General features: G+C 46.9%; 1 protein-coding gene across 1 annotated transcript; it reads left to right on the forward strand.

Annotated features, from left to right (window-relative positions):
• The first annotated feature begins 7,888 nt into the window (after nucleotides 1-7,888).
• On the forward strand, nucleotides 7,889-15,424 carry LOC144606148 (cytochrome P450 2J3-like). The gene is made up of 8 exons (XM_078421945.1): nucleotides 7,889-7,957; nucleotides 8,063-8,087; nucleotides 9,590-9,742; nucleotides 10,555-10,715; nucleotides 13,182-13,355; nucleotides 14,077-14,218; nucleotides 14,945-15,132; nucleotides 15,257-15,424. Exons 1-8 carry the CDS (start codon nucleotides 7,889-7,891, stop codon nucleotides 15,422-15,424), a joined length of 1,080 nt encoding a protein of 359 aa, XP_078278071.1.
• Nucleotides 15,425-16,137: the final 713 nt, after the last annotated feature.

A 16,137-nucleotide genomic window follows, 5' to 3' on the forward strand; every position in this document is an offset into this window, starting at 1 on the left:
CAGACACACAGCACGTTGAAAAATGTGTTTAGCAATGATAGTTTGAAAGTTTAAAATGTCTGTAACTTAAAAGATATTCGACCAATGACAATTAAGCTCGCGCGGGCCACATAAAATGACGTGGCGGGCCGGATTCGGCCCGCGGGCCTTGTGTTTGACACATGTGGTTTAGAGGGATATGGGGCAAGTGCAAGCAATGGGACTCGCTCAGGTAAACAACAGTCGCCATGGACGACTTGGGCAGAAGAGCCCATTTTCTTGCTGTCCCATTTTCTGATCAGGCCCACCCGTGCCCTTGGGACACCAGACCCAGGCAACCAGACCACGGGCTCTGTAGGGATGGAGCAAGTTGTGGTTGGTTTGATATCTGCTCCAACACCGACCACAAACATCAGCCGCGTAATGGACTTAAAAGGCTGGCAGGGTGGTGAAGCGGTAGTTGCTGCGTCACAGCGTTGCAGCAGCAGAGACCCAGGCTCGACCCTAACTATGCGTGCAGCTTGTGCAGTGTTTGTATATTCTACCCGTGACCACAACGGTTTTGCCTGAGATCTTCAGTTCCCTCCCACAGTCCAAAGACCTGCAGCTTTGTGGGTTAATTGGCTTGATTTAAGTGTAAATTGTTCCTAATGTGTGTTGGATGGTGTTAATTATTTTCATATTTTTCATATTTCAGATACAGCGCGGAAACAGGCCTTTTCGGCCCACCAAGTCCGCACCGCCCAGTGATCCCCGCACACTAACACTATCCTACACACACTAGGGACAATTTTTTACATATACCCAGTCAATTAACCTACATACCTGTACGTCTTTGGAGTGTGGGAGGAAACCGAAGATCTCGGAGAAAACCCACGCAGGTCACGAGGAGAACGTACAAACTCCTTACGGTACAGCACCCGTAGTCAGGATCGAACCTGAGTCTCCGGCGCTGCATTCACTGTAAAGCAGCAACTCTACCGCTGCGCTGCCGCCCGTGCGAGCATTGCTGGTGGGTGTGGACTCGGTGGGACGAAGGGCCTGTTTCCGCGCTGTATCTCAATATTTTTAAAAAAGCATTGAATGTCTAGGAAGGATCTGCAGCATCTCTGGAGAGAAGAAATTGATTAATTTTCAGGGCGAGACCATTCTTCAGACTGAGAGTTAGGGAAAAGACTGGAGCAACTAGGCTTGTATACACTGGAATTTAGAAGGATGAGAGGGGATCTTATTGAAACATATAAGGTTATTGAGGGGTTGGACACGTTAGAGGCAGGAAACATGTTCCCAATGTTGGGGGCGCCCAGAACCAGGGACGACAGTTTAAGAATAAGGGGTAGGCCATTTAGAACGGAGACGAGGAAAAACCTTTTCAGTCAGAAAGTTGTAAATCTGTGGAATTCACTGCCTCAGAAGGCAGTGGAGGGCAATTCTCTGAACGCATTCAAGAGAGAGCTAGATAGAGCTCTTAAGGATAGCGGAGTCAGGGGGTATGGGGAGAAGGCAGGAACGGGGTACTGATTGAGAATGATCAGCCATGATCACATTGAATGGTGGTGCTGGCTCGAAGGGCCGAATGGCCTACTCCTGCACCTATTGTCTATTGTCTATTGAGAGACAGACATAGAGATATGGGAGGATAAGATGTGGAAACGAAAGATCAAAGGAGACAATGTTCAAGAAAAATGTGGAATGGTTCATTGTTAACTATGGGGAAAGTGACAACGAGACATACAATAAGTAAAATTTAATCAGGGGGACAGTGAAACTAGTCGGAGAACTAGGATGGGGAGGGACGGGGAGAGAGGGAAAGCAAGGGTTACTTGAAGTAAGAGGAGTCAATATTCATACCGTTCGGTTGTAAGATGCCCAAGCAAAATATGAGGTGCTCTTCCTCCAATTTGTGCTGGGCCTCAATCTGTCAGTGGAGGAGGCCCAGGACAGAAAGGTCAGTATAGGAATGGGAGCGGGAGTTAAAGTGTTTAGCAACCGGGAGATCACGTAGGCCTAGGCGGACCTGAGCGGAGGTGTTCAACGAAACGATCGACCAGCCTGCGCTGCGATATATAGGAGTCCACACCTGGAACAGTGGATACAGTAGATGAGGTTGGAGGAGGTTCAAGTGAACCTCTGCATCACATGAAAGCACTGTCGGGATCTTTGGACGGAGTTGAGGGAGGAGGCATAGGGACAGGTGTTGCATCCCAGGAAAGTAACTGGGGAGGGGGTGGTTTGGGTGGGAAGGGATGGGTTAACCAGGGATTTGTGGAGGGAACGGTCTCTGCGGAAAGCGGAAAGGGGTTGAGATGGGAAGATGTGGCTAGTGGTTTAATCCGGTTGGAGATGGCGATAATGTCGGAGGATTATGTGACGTATGAGACAGCTGAAGGGGTGAAAGGTGAGGACTAGGGGGACTCTGACCCTATTGCGATTGGGGGAAGGGGGCAAGAACGGAACTGCAGAATAACGAGGTGACCCATGTGAGGGCCTCATCTATGATGGAAGAGGGAAACCTCCGGCCCCTGAAAATGAGGATATCTCAGATGTCCTGGTATGGAACACCTCACTTTGAGCACAGATGGGACATAGACGGAGGAACTAGTAGGGGATAGCGTCTTTGCTGGAGGCAGGGTGGGGAGAAGTGTAGTCTGGATAGTTGGAGTCAGTAGGTTAAGAAATTGATATCAATCAATAGTCTATCTGCTCTGATGGAGACGGTGAGATCAAGAAAGAGAAGGGATGCTTTGGAGATGGTCCAAGTGAATTTGAGTGCAGGATGGAAATTAGTAGTGAAGCTGATGAAGTCCATGAGATCTGCATGGTGCAGCAGATAGCACCGATGCAGTTGTCAAAGTAACGGAGATAGAGTTCGGGGATGGGGCCAGTGTACGTCTGGAACAGGGATTGTGCAGGTGCCCTACAAAGAGGCAGACATAGCTGGGGCCAATATGACTGCCCATGGTTACGCCTTGGAAGTGGGAGGAGTCGAAGGAGGAATTGTTAAGAGTAAGGGCCACGAATGGTTGTGCGTGAGAGCGAAGGGGCCAGTGACTCCAGTGAAGTCCCTCGCCTCCCTCGCCTCCGCGCACAATTTGCCGCTCGTTGTCTCCGGGGAACATGGAGTTGTGGGCTCTCCCGAGGTGGTGCTCAGGGCGTTTGGCTGGTTCCCGGTGCTGGCCGTGTTCTGCACCGTCTTTGCCTGGCCTTTGACTTGATGAAGACGAGGAAGAAGTGTGGCAACTACCCTCCCGGGCCCCGGTCTCTGCCTTTCCTCGGCAACCTGCTGCAAGTGGATCTGAATAACCCTCACCTGTCATTCACAAAGGGAGAGAGGGAGAGAGAGAGAGAAAGGTGGGAAGGAATTGACCGCACACCCGGGTCTGTCTCTGCCATTCGCAAAGGTAAAGACAGCGAGGAGAGAGAGAGGAGAGAGAGAGGAGACAGCGGAGACAGCGGAGAGACAGCGAGGGAGAGAGCGAGGGAGAGAGCGAGGGAGAGAGAGGGAGAGAGAGAGAGAGAGAGAGAGAGAGAGAGAGAGAGAGAGAGAAGCGGCCGCATACCCGGGCCCATCCACCTTTAACCCTTGGTCTGTCTCTGCCATTGCCCAGTGGCCTGAATACCCCGGTTTCCGTCCTATTAATCGTGTCTCCTTTATTCCCATTCTTTTTTTACCTCCAGTTTCACTCCAAAGATGTACAGGTATGTAGGTTAATTGACTGGTTAAATGTAAAAATTGTCCCCAGTGTGTGTAGGATAGTGTTAATGTGCGGGGATCGCTGGGTGGAAACATTCTCACTCTATTTCTATTCCTTCAGTTACCCTGGCCGTCTATTCCTTCCTCCACCACCCATTTCCACCCAACTTGTTTGTATTTGACACGTTTTCCTTGCTCTGCATTCTTCGGTGTCCGTCGGGTTGTAAGGAGGGTGTGTGTGTGGGGGGGGGGGGGGGGGTGCTGCAGATTTGTGTCATTTAAGACCATTGTTTTGGGGTTCTCCGAGGATTCAGCCACGGGTTTAATCCAGTTTAGAGAGACGGCGCGGAAACACCGACTCGGTCTGCATCGATCCCTGCACATTAACACTATCCTACACTCACTAGGGACAATTTACACATACCAAGCATACAAACCTGTACGTCTTTGGAATGTGGGAGGAAACCGAAGAGAAAACCCACGCAGGTCACGGGAGAATGTACAAACTATGAACAGAGGGCACCCATCGTCGGGATCCAACCCGGGTCTCTGGCGCTGCAAGGCAGCAATTCTACCGCCGCCCCAACATCCAGCGCTGGGCATTGACCAACACTGGAAGGAAAGTCCCCATCTCTCCCCTCCACGGATGTTGTCTGACCACTGAGTTACTCCAGCACTTTGTTATTTACTCGAGATTCCAGCACCTGCAGTCCCCCCCCCCCCCCCCCCCCGTGTATCAGTTTAACACCGCTTCCCAGCCTCTGCTCTGTGGCTAAACTCCACATAGTGACCGGCAGCGGGGAAATCATTTTAAACACCATGAACAGCCTCACATTTCAAAGCAGAGCCAATTGTGTGTGGCACGTAAATAATCTGTAGTTAATTTTTTTCAATAATTTTAATATTTCTGTGATTTCATGTACGTTTAAGTGCTTTGGTTCCTAACATCTGTTTGTTTTTTTTTAAACCTTGGAAAATTTAATAGCTTCTAAATATTTCGAAATGTAGTGAATATTAAAAAAAAGTTGAGGGGAAAGGACTGAAAGTTCAGCGGCCTGTCATTAAATCGACTCAGATTGAGATTGTGTATCGCAGTTTGTTTCGAGTCGGGTCGGGGTTTTTGTCATTGTGGTGAGGCGCAGGTACAACGATAAGTCTAGTGTGTAGCAGCATCACAGGTACAACGATAAGTCTAGTGTGTAGCAGCATCACAGGTACAACGATAAGTCTAGTGTGTGGCAGCATCACAGGTACAACGATAAGTCTAGTGTGTAGCAGCATCACAGACGCACAGACTCAGACAAACAGTTAAAAAAAACAAGTTACGTATACAAATTCCAAAAGAAAGAAAACTGCGGGGAAAAAATCATTAGTGGAAAACAGAATAACAACAAGACAAGTGGGTGGTAAAGCAAGAGGCGAGTTCCGTGTCCGAGCTAGGATTATGGTTGTCCAACAGTACAACCCGAGCCGCTCCTGCTCTCCAACTGCCCCCCCCCCCCCCCCCCCCGTCATAGAAAGATAGGTGCAGGAGTAGGTCATTCTGCCCTTCGAGCCAGCACCGCCGTTCAATATGATCATGGCTGATCATAAAAAATCAGTATTCCGTTCCTGCTTTTTCCCCATATACCTTGATACCGTAAGAGCGACATCGAACACTCTCTTGAAAACATCCAGTGAATTGGCGTCCACTGCCTTCTTAAGCAGAGAATTCCACAGATTCACAACTCTCTGGGTGGAAAGGTTTTTCCTCATCTCAGTCCTAAATAGCCTACCCCTTATTCTTAAACTGTATATACAGTGTAGGAAAACAACCGCAGATGCTGGTACAAATCGAAGGTATGACAAAATGCTGGAGTAACTCAGCAGGTCAGGCAACATCTTGGAGAGAGGGAATGGGTGACGTTTCGGGTCGAGACCCTTCTTCAGACTGAAGAAAGGTCTCGACCCGAAACGTCATCCATTCCCTCTCTCATATATAAATTTATATATATATATATATATATATATATATATATATATATATATATATAATAAGTTAAATTTGTGCAGAGTGTGTGTTCGAACAGTACAATGGAAACTGCACAACAGAGGGGGCTGGGGAGGAAGGATGGGAGGGAAATGGGCAGAAACAGTTAGAAATAATAAATTCAGAGAAATTAAGCAAGGAGAAAACATTTTTAAAAAAAATTAACAACAAAATGTGAGTTGATAGATGAGATATATTCTGTATTTTATTGGTTTCATCACACATACTGATCCCCACAACACTGATTACACTTCGAAGGCACAGCCATCTGCGGGGTTTGCCTACTAAAATGGCGGCCGTTCCGCCCCTTTGTGTACTAACTACACTTCAGTATAGGCGATTTCAACGGAGTGCTCCATCTTGTTAGTCTAGTAGTTTTGGTTTAAGATAACAGGATTTGTTGTGCAATACAAAGGCTTCACTTCGAATTCCAAACCTTGGCCGTTAACATTACTTTGTTATTGTACTGAGATTAAATGGCATAAGGAGATAATTATGGTGATTATAAAATCTGCATGAGGTTTCTTTCATGAACATTCTGGGGGGGGGGGGGGGGGTCCAGAACAAAGGGCCACTGTTTAAGAATAAGGGGTAGGTCATTTAGAACGGAGATGAGGAAACTTTTTCGGTCAGAGAGTTGGGAACGTGTGGAATTCTCTGCCTCTGAATACATTCAAGAGAGAGCTAGATAGAGTTCTTAAGGATAGCGGAGTCAGGGGGTATGGGGAGAAGGCAGGAACGGGGTACTGATTGAGAATGATCAGCCATGATCACATTGAATGGCGGTGCTGGCTCGAAGGGCCGAATGGCCTCCTCCTGCACCTATTGTCTATTAATTAAAGAAAATTACAACTGTTCAGTGAAATGGTGTGCAACCCCGTTTAACCAGTGCTTTGTCAGTGTTTCTGCCCTGTAATATCGCCAACAAAAGTAAACTTAAATCAGTAAATTCGGGCATTGATAGAGTTCCTCAAAAGTAGCTTTGATAGTGCCATGGAGATGATGATCCAATAGCAAAACACCTGATAAATGAACGGTGGGCTGTGAAACTGTGACAATCATGCTGTTGCATTATTCGCTTGCATGTTAAACATAACAAGTTTGCGGTGGCGCAGACTCCCAACCACGGCGTTGGTTTCCTCCGGGTGTTCCAGTTTCCTCCCACACTCCGATGACTTGCAGTTTTGCAGGATAATTCGACTCTGTAAATTGCCCCTAGTGTATCGTGTGTGGTTGAGAGAACGTGGAATCACATAGAATTAGTGTGAACGGTCGGCATGAATAGGAGGGCACGTTTCCATGCTGTGTCTCTAAACTAAACTAAATTGTCTGTACACTTTCTGAAGCTCTTCGCTTTAATCGGGACCATCTTACTGCATGGATGGTAACATCCCGTTACTCACCGAGCTTTAATCTCTAGGTCTGGTATAAACCTCTACCTGACTCCATGTTAATTTCAAGAAATTGTCTTTTGGCAGTTTCAGCTTTCTTGGGGTGGTGCATAGATTTAATCTAGTCCGCTGCTCGGGAGGGGGGACAATTAAAGGGAACGCGAAATACCCAGCCTGTACTGTATGACACGGAAACTCAAGGAACTGTAGATGTTGGAAACTGGAGCAAAGCACAAAGTGCTGGAGTAACTCAGCGGGTCTGATGGGTGGAGTAAATGACAAAGCTAGATATGAGAAAGAAACAAGAGTGTCAAGGGGAGTAAAGGCAGATGGAGGGATTTGGGTGTGTGGGTGGGGGGTGAGAAAGTGGAATAGATCCTTTATGCCACTGTATGTTTCTTTTTTTTCCTAGTCAGATGTGCAGCACTTTGGTCAACGTGGGTTGTTTTTAAATGTGCTATACAAATAAATTGACTTGACTTGACATGACTTTCCATTGCTAACTTTTGGCACTTACTATTCATCAGAAAATCAGCCCCCTTCACCTGTATCCACCTATCACTTGCCTGGCTTTGACACCCTTTCACCTCTTATCCAGCTTTCTTCCCAACCACCATCCCACTACAATCAGTCTGAAGAAGGGTCCCGACCCGAAACGTCACCTGTCCACTCCCTCCACAGATGCTGCCCGCCCCACTGAGATATTCCACCACGTTGGATTCTGTATAAAATGTTTGTTCCACTGTCTCAGATGAGGGAGTGGAGAAGTCCCCAGATGAAATCAGTGTCGAAACGATGATTAATGCAGAAGGGTATCTATCGGCAATGAGGTCGCATTGTGGCCTGCATTTGCGTTTATCCCTTGTATGCTCCCCGTGTTTCAGCTATGTAGCCAGGCTTTTGTGGGGCGGCTCGGCATCTGTCCATCCGTGATTGGATAAGTAAGTATAACAGCCGGGGAAACAATAGCACGAGTATAAGCGGTTTGGAGAAGGTGAGTGTGAAGTGCGCTCCAGAGACAGTGCTGGGCACCAGGCTCAGAGGGACCAGGAATTGTCAGATTCAACTGTCGGCATGATGAATCCGGTCAGATCCTCAACCTCGCCATCTGAGTGCCCCGGGAAACGCCTGCCAGGGCACCTTGAGAGGACAGGTGCAGCCTCCATGGGAAGGGGAAACATTACTTACATGGTGGAGGATGGGGAATGCTGACGGGGAATCCTGGATAAGCCTGATACTTGGAATGCTGGTCCACGGGATGGAAACATGTAAAATAGGTGCAGGAATAGGCCATTAAGCCCTTCGAGCCAGCACCGTAATTCAATATGATCTCTCAAAATCATATCATTCAAAATCAGTACCCCTTTCCCGCTTTTTTCCCCATATCCCTTGATTCCGTTAGCCCTAAGAGCTAAATCTAACTCACTCTTGAAAACATCCATTGCTTTCTGTGGCAGACAATTCCACCGATTCACCACTCTTTGGGTTTTTCCTCGTCTCAGTCATAAATGGCCTACCCCTTATTTTTAAACTGTGACCCCAGGTTCTGTGCTCCCCCACCATTGGGAACATTTTTCCTGCATTTAGCATGTCCAACTACTTAAGAATTTTATATGTTTCTATAAGATCCCCTCTCATTCTTCTAAATTCCGGTGAATGGATGAGGTGCAGCCAATGGAGATCCGGCCTAAATTTCCCTATTGTCGTTCTGACTCCATCTCCCAAGTCAACTAAGTCCTGGGACATCTTATAGCCAGTGCTCCCAATAATATTTTACAACATTTGTCTGTTGCCGATGTATTGTCTTTCCGCTGACTGGTTAGCACGCAACAAACGTTTTTCACTATCTTGGTAGACGTGACAATAAACTAAACTAAACTAAACTAATCCTGTCCCTCATAGTTTTCCCCCCAATAACTTCTCTACCACTGCTGTGAGACTCACTGGCTGTAATTACTTGGCTTAATACTTTGGAATAAAGAAACCACATTTGCTGTCACCCAGTCATATGGCACCTCTTGTATGGACTGTAAAGATTAAAACATCTTTGTCAGGGGGCCAGCAATTATCTCCCCTACCTTACAGATCAGCCTAGGCTACATCTCAGGTCCAGGGGGATTTTGAGGTGGAATTGCCAAAGCACACCCTTTGGGACCCAGCAGGTTGATCTGTGCCACATTCCTATCCACATTTTTCAAATCTTTTTGTCACTGAAAACCCTTTTGATTTCTTAATCCTGTCTCATGGAGCAGAATATTAACACAATTATATGCAATGAGAAAGAGGATTGTCGGAATACTGTGACTAACCCCCACCACAAAGAGGGCCGGCATTATTCCTCCAATTTCCACAGGCTCTATTCTACGGGCGGGCTGAAACCAACATGAATGAAACAACATTCTCATGTTCTGTAGGGATGCTGCCTGACCCACTGAGATGCTCCAGCATTTTGTGGCTATCTATGAATGTAACTATATTCCTGCTACCTCCATGCAGGTATTGTTTTTGCAAAGTATGGTGACTGGTGGAAAGCTCAGAGAAAATTTGCACTTTTTACGCTGAAACATTTTGGGCTTGGAAAGAAGTCTCTTGAATTGCGAATTGTGGAAGAGGCTGGATTTTTAAACCAGGCATTTGAAGGTGAACAAGGTGAGTTAATCCTGTGGAAGCCATTGCCTTATTTGTATTGTTGCACTACTTAGAAACATAGAAAATAGGTGCATGAGAAAGCTATTTGGCCCTTTGAGCTATCATCATCAATATGATCATGGCTGATCATCCAAAATCAGTACCCCGTTTCTGCTTTCCCCCCATATCCCTTGATTCTGTTAGCCCTCAGAGCTAAATCTAACGCTCTCTTGAAAATATCCAGTGAATTGGCGTATTGTGGCAGAAAATTCCACAGATTCACAACTCTGGGTGAAAAAGATTTTCCTCATCTCAGTCCTAAATGGCCTACGCTTTATTCTTAAGCTGTGACTTCTGGTTCTGGACTCCCCCTACACGGGGTAATTTTTCCTGCATCTTGCCTGTCCAATCCCTTAAGAATTTTATGTTTCTACACGATCCCCTTGCATCCTTCTAAATTCCAGTGAATACAAGCCCAGTCGACCCATACTTTCATCATATGTCAGTCCCGCCATCTCCGGAATTAACCTGGTGAACCTACGCTGCACTCCCTCAATAGTAAGAAAGTCCTTCCTCAAATTAGGAGTCCAAAACTGCACACAATACACCAGGTGTGGTCTCACCAGAGCCCTGTACAACTGCAGTGAGACCTGCTTTCTCCTAAACTCAAATCCTCTCGCAATGAAAGTCAACATCCCATTAGCTTTCTTTCCTGCGGTTAATTTCACACTTCGCTGCAGTCTATTTCTTCACAATTTCTATTGTTTGTATGATCTTAACTTTGGAATTAAAAAAAAATTATTACCACCCTTTTGCTCCACACATCCATTCAGGTAGCCCTTTTGATCCTCGCATCCCGTTAACTTATGCAAACTCAAATATTATCTGTTCTATTATCTTCGGAGATCGTTTTGAGAATCATGACGAATGGTTCCCTGGATTTTTGCACATACTTGTAGAAAGCTTTGTATTGGAAGGTGGATTTTGGGGCCAGGTAAGGCAAGTTGTTCATTTGACAATGTACCACTTGTGGGCAATGTAGTGCTCTGCCGATAGATCAGTCTCAAATGTATTCCAGCTGGTGGTAGTAGAGAGAAAATAACTGAGTAAATATTATAGAGGGAGGAGTTGGCTGCGCCTAACGGCTGCGGCTCTCTGGTAGTCTGTTGTCTTTTTTTCTTTTTTTTTGTTTGTGTCGGTGTTGGGATGGTTTTTGTTTCTGTTTTTGGCTGTGTATGTGTGGTGGGGGTGTGGGGTGTGGTGTGGGGGGGGGGGTGGGGTGGGGCAGGGGAGACCTTTCTTTTGTTAGGTCTCTTCCCCGGGGCGCAGCTCGCCCGCGGGGCCTTCCATCGCCCGGCGCGGCTCGGCTGCGGGACTTAACATCGCCGGCGCGGCTCGGCCGCGGGACGTCTCGGCCGCGGGACGTCTCAGTGCCCGGTGCGGCTCGGCCGCTGGACTTAACATCGCCCGGTGCGGCTCGGCCGCGGGACGTTTCGGTGCCCGGTGCGGCTCGGCCGCGGGACGTTTCGGTGCCCGGTGCGGCTCGGCCGCTGGACTTAACATCGCCCGGTGCGGCTCGGCCGCGGGACGTTTCGGTGCCCGGGGCGGCTCGGCCGCGGGGCCTTCCATCCTCTTGCGGGGGCTGTGCGTGTCGGTTGCCTCGGTAGGGGTCGAGCTGCCTGTCCGTGGGTGCGGGGGGAAGAGAGGGGAAGTTTTGTTGCCTCCATCACAGTGAGGGGGTGTTTGGAGTCACTGTGATGGATGTTTGTTTTGGGGTCGGGTGTCCTGTGTTTTTTTTTCTTTTTTGCTGTGTCTTGTGACTGCTGAAATTTCGTTCGGTGTTGTGCCGAATGACAATAAAGTGTTGTTATGTTATGTTATGTTATGTAGATGGGTAACTTGCGGCTGAACTGGACGGTTCTGATATAAACAGAGAATGCAAGTTATGTGAAGTTGTTGAGATTGATACTGAGTCCAGAAGTTTGGAATATGTTTGAAAGGAAGTCGAAATGTATGGAAGCCAGCAGGTCCTTCTTCAGATATGGGGCCCAAAACTGCACACAATATTCCAAATGAGGTCTGACCAGTGCCTGACTCGACTTTCCATCCTTGCTTTTATATTCTAGTCCTCTCAAAATGAATGCTAAAATTGCATTTGCCTTCCTTACCACTAACTCAACCTGCAAATTAACCTTTTGGGAATCCTGCACCGTCACGCCCAAGTTCCTTTGCACTTCCGATTTCTGAATCCTTTCTTTATTAAGAAATTAGTCTAAACCTTTAAACCTTCGACCAAAGTGCATGACCGTCCACTTTGTTACACCACTTCTTTGCCAACTATCTCAACATGTCCAAGTCCTTCTGCTGACTTCTTGTTTCATCAACACCATCTGGCTCTCCACCTATCTTTGTATCATCCGCAAACTTGGCCACAAAGTGATCAATTTCCTTTGGGTTCCAACCTGAAAAGTCACCAATGCATATTCTCCAGAGATGCTACCTGACCCAGCACTTTGTATCTTTTTTGGAAAACCAACATCAACAGTTCCTTGAGTCTCAAGTTGTGTTTGATTTTAAAGGCGCACCAACTATCTCAATATTTGGTGACTCGATTACCTTCGGTCAGTAGCACCTCTGCCGGAGCGAGGGGCTCCATCACTGGCAATGGCAGCTGCCAACGTAGGCTCTGCCTTGGATCATGCCTGGACCGGCCCTGCTGCCAGACAACCCGTCCTCACATGGACATAGAGAATGTAAGGGAGGCTTCCCACATTGAGACATCGCTGCACATCCAACCCACCGGCCATTCGATTCTCCCGGGTGTCTTGAACAGTTTTCGTGAAACCTCTTGATACTGGACACTACTCCCAACTTCCCTTGTTCAACGTTCGCAACAGGGTATAGAAACCGATTTGATCCGATTTGACCTGGACGAGACTGTCCAAGGCAGTCACGGCGCCAGGCGGAAGATGGCTCTGCCCGAGCCGGCTGCCTGCCTCTTGTCCGGGGTTACGTCCGCACCCCGGTGATTTTCGAAAGGGACTACACGCCATCCACGGGCACGCTGGGGGATTTCCCGGACCCGCGAGGGTGTAATTTGTCCTCAATAAGGATGGCGATATGGTTGTATAGCAGTTTGTTCCAAAGATTTGTCGTGGGTTTTGTTTTGATTTATTTCATTACTGTAAATATTATTGTAAATAGTTGATTAAATTATTTTTGGTTAAAGAAAGGCAGCGACTCACCGGGACATCCCACAGCCACCAGTGACGGCCGGGCAGAGAGGACACCACAGGGCACTGCCTGTCCCTGTGGCAGAACTGACTATAATAAACCCACACCTTCCGTTACATCCTCCCTCACTGCATGACAGTGAAAACTAACTTTTTGTTCATTATTTTAGGAAATCTCAGAGGATTGAGATAAATGTATTTAATTTCAAATCCTGTCTTTGTTTCAGATGACGAATGCCTTGCCCTTTGTTCGACACCTCCCGGGCCCACAGCAGAAAATATTTGAAAATCAAAATAAAATCACTCAACATTTACAAACAATAGTCACAAGGCACAAAGAATCATGGGATCCAGATGATCCCAGGGACTTCATTGATGCTTTCTTTACACAACAGGAGAAGGTAGGTGATGATTACTGGGGTATTCTAGGCACAGTGCTTTATGTGGTTGTGTTTCCCATCCTTTCCCATGTTGGTGCCTCATTGGTGGGGAAGGGACGGTAATTGCAGTGCCCTACACTAGGTAGTGTTTACCTGTACTTCCTTAGATTGTGAGGCCAGAAACAATATCCCAGGTGCAGTCTCACCTGGGCCCTATATAATGAAGCAAAACATCTCTCGTTGTACTCAAATCCTCTTTCTATGTCTTTACCTTCTGAAATACTTTGTCTATTTGCATGTTCACTTTCAGATATTCATCATGGAGTTTATAGCAGAGAAACAGTCCACGTTTCCATTGTACAAACTCTTCTCGTCCAATTTCCATGCATTTGGTCCATAATGCATCCATTTATCTCTGCTTTTGCCTGATTTTCTTCCCTCCCAGTACCCAGTGTTAACTAATCCTGATCCCAAGGACCTTCTTCAAGTCTCCTCTCAAATTTCCTCAAGATCTGAGTTGTCTAATCTTGTGGCTGAAGCCCCATAGGATTTTTTTCCCAGGACCTTCATATCTTCCCAGAGTGTTCTGGCCAGAATTGGATATTCATCTTCAGTTGTCATCTCACCAGTGCATTATACCATTTCAAGGCACTTTTAACGCAAGATGACTGACTTTAGCACCCTTCCGATGATCTACCTTTGATTCTGCACCTTAACTCTGGTTCTCTTATTTGCATCATAGACGAAACACATCCCCAACACAAGTTTTCTGGAGTCCAACCTGGTAGGGACATTATGGAGCCTTTTTGCTGCAGGTACAGAGACCACCTCCACCACCCTAAACTGGGCCTTGCTCTTCATGGTGCTCCATCCTGATGTACAGTGTAAGTGTAACGATGTCTCTGCCACATTATCAGGGATGCTCTTGTGTTGATGCAAGATATGGAAGAGGTGAGCAAAAGTTTTAAAAGAGGAAGAAGGGTATTAAGAAAGGTATCTGCAAATAGCCTAGCGTTTAAAGATAACAGGCCCTTCAGTCCACAGAGTCTCCACTGACCATTGATCACCTGTTCACACAAGTTGCATGTCATCCCACTTTCGCATCCTATACACTTGGGACAATTTTACAGAAGCCAATCAAAGCTGCACATCTTTGAAATGTGGGAGGAAACCGAAGCACCCAGAGAAAACCCTCACGGTCACAGCGAGAAGATACAAACACCGGAGAGACAGCACCCACAGTCAGGATCAAACCTGGATCGCTGGCGGTGTGAGGCAGCAGCTCTTCCATTGCGCTACTGTGCTGCTCTCCAGTATTGCAGTTCATTTTGTGCCTAAATCACTGATTGCAATGATTCAATTATCAACACCAGGTCTTGTAACCTTAAGTCCATGAAAACCCATTATTAAAATTTGCATCCCAATGACATTTGTATGAACTTATTCTGCATAAATTGGCTGCTGTAGGTCATAGGTTAAGATAGTCACTATAATACCAGAATTTATTTTAACAGGAATGCTTTTGGGAACATTTTGAGGGAGTGACAATGAAAACACCAGTATCTTTGGTGAACTGAAACTCAAAATGAGTTCTTGCTTTGTTCCTGCAGCCCAGGTCCATGAGGAGATTGACAGAGTCATTGGGAATGGGAGGAAGCCAAAGTTGGAAGACCGTGAGGAAATGCCATTCACTAACGCAGTTATCCACGAAACCCAACGCTTAGGAAATATTGTTCCAATTTCAATGCCTCATGAAACATACAGAGACACCGAGGTCATGGGTTACACCATTTCCAAGGTATGGTCTCGAGCTAATCTTGAATGTTGGACTCCCTCTGTGCAGTAGAGGCACAGACCAACAACTCCCCATTGTTCTCAGGTCCTGTTCCTGACTAATTTGTCTCTCCTTAAATGACTTTTAGGGAACAACAATCTTTCCAATCATTACCTCAGCCTTGTATGATGAAGATGTTTGGTTGACTCCACGTGAATTTAATCCGGGACACTTCCTGAATTCGGACAGGATGTTTATGAAGCCGGAAGCTTTCATCCCATTCTCTGCAGGTAATGTAGGATTTATAGATTATTGAATGTATTAAAAGAGGTAACTGTGATCATGGATATCCAGCTCCATCTTCTGCACTGTGTGAAGGGAGTGGGGGGGCTTCCTCCTGGATTTATAAAGTTCAGTTCATCTATAAACTGAAACTCTCGTTTGTTTCACTTGTTCCTGAAATACAGCCAAAACGGTACAAGATAGTCTGACAATTCTAGGCTCCCGTTGACACGTGGTCCTATGGAAGAAATTTAATTGAAATCGGTGTTAGATTTTTAAAGTTATTCACATTTTAAGGTTTAAAAAACCGCGCATGCGCAATCGGAGCTCCGTTGATCTGGTACTTGCCTAAGATGGCCACCGCATCCGCGCATGCGGAGAACAAACACGTCCATGTCTGCGCAGATGGGGCCCGTTGACCAGGGCTTGGCCACCTGGGTCTGGCGCTGGGCCTGCACTTGGCTCCCCAGCCCCTCTTTTCTCCCCGGCCGGCTCAGGGCCTTCCCCATGTCGCCAAGTCCAGCAGCTGAGCACGCTGACCACGCTGCCATTTTCCTGCTGCCGGAGTACAAACAACGGATAATATGGGAAGCGACAGTGACGAGGGACGTAAAGCGGTGGGCTGACCATTCAGAGGCCATGCTGCAGGATGCACTGAGCGAAGTCGACTGGAACATGTTCCAAGCAAGTTCCAGAGACGTAAATGAATTTGCGGAAGTGATTATGGACTTCATTGCCACAATAGCC

The sequence above is a fragment of the Rhinoraja longicauda genome, chromosome 26 (genome assembly GCF_053455715.1).
Source record: "Rhinoraja longicauda isolate Sanriku21f chromosome 26, sRhiLon1.1, whole genome shotgun sequence".
Lineage (NCBI taxonomy): Eukaryota > Metazoa > Chordata > Chondrichthyes > Rajiformes > Arhynchobatidae > Rhinoraja > Rhinoraja longicauda.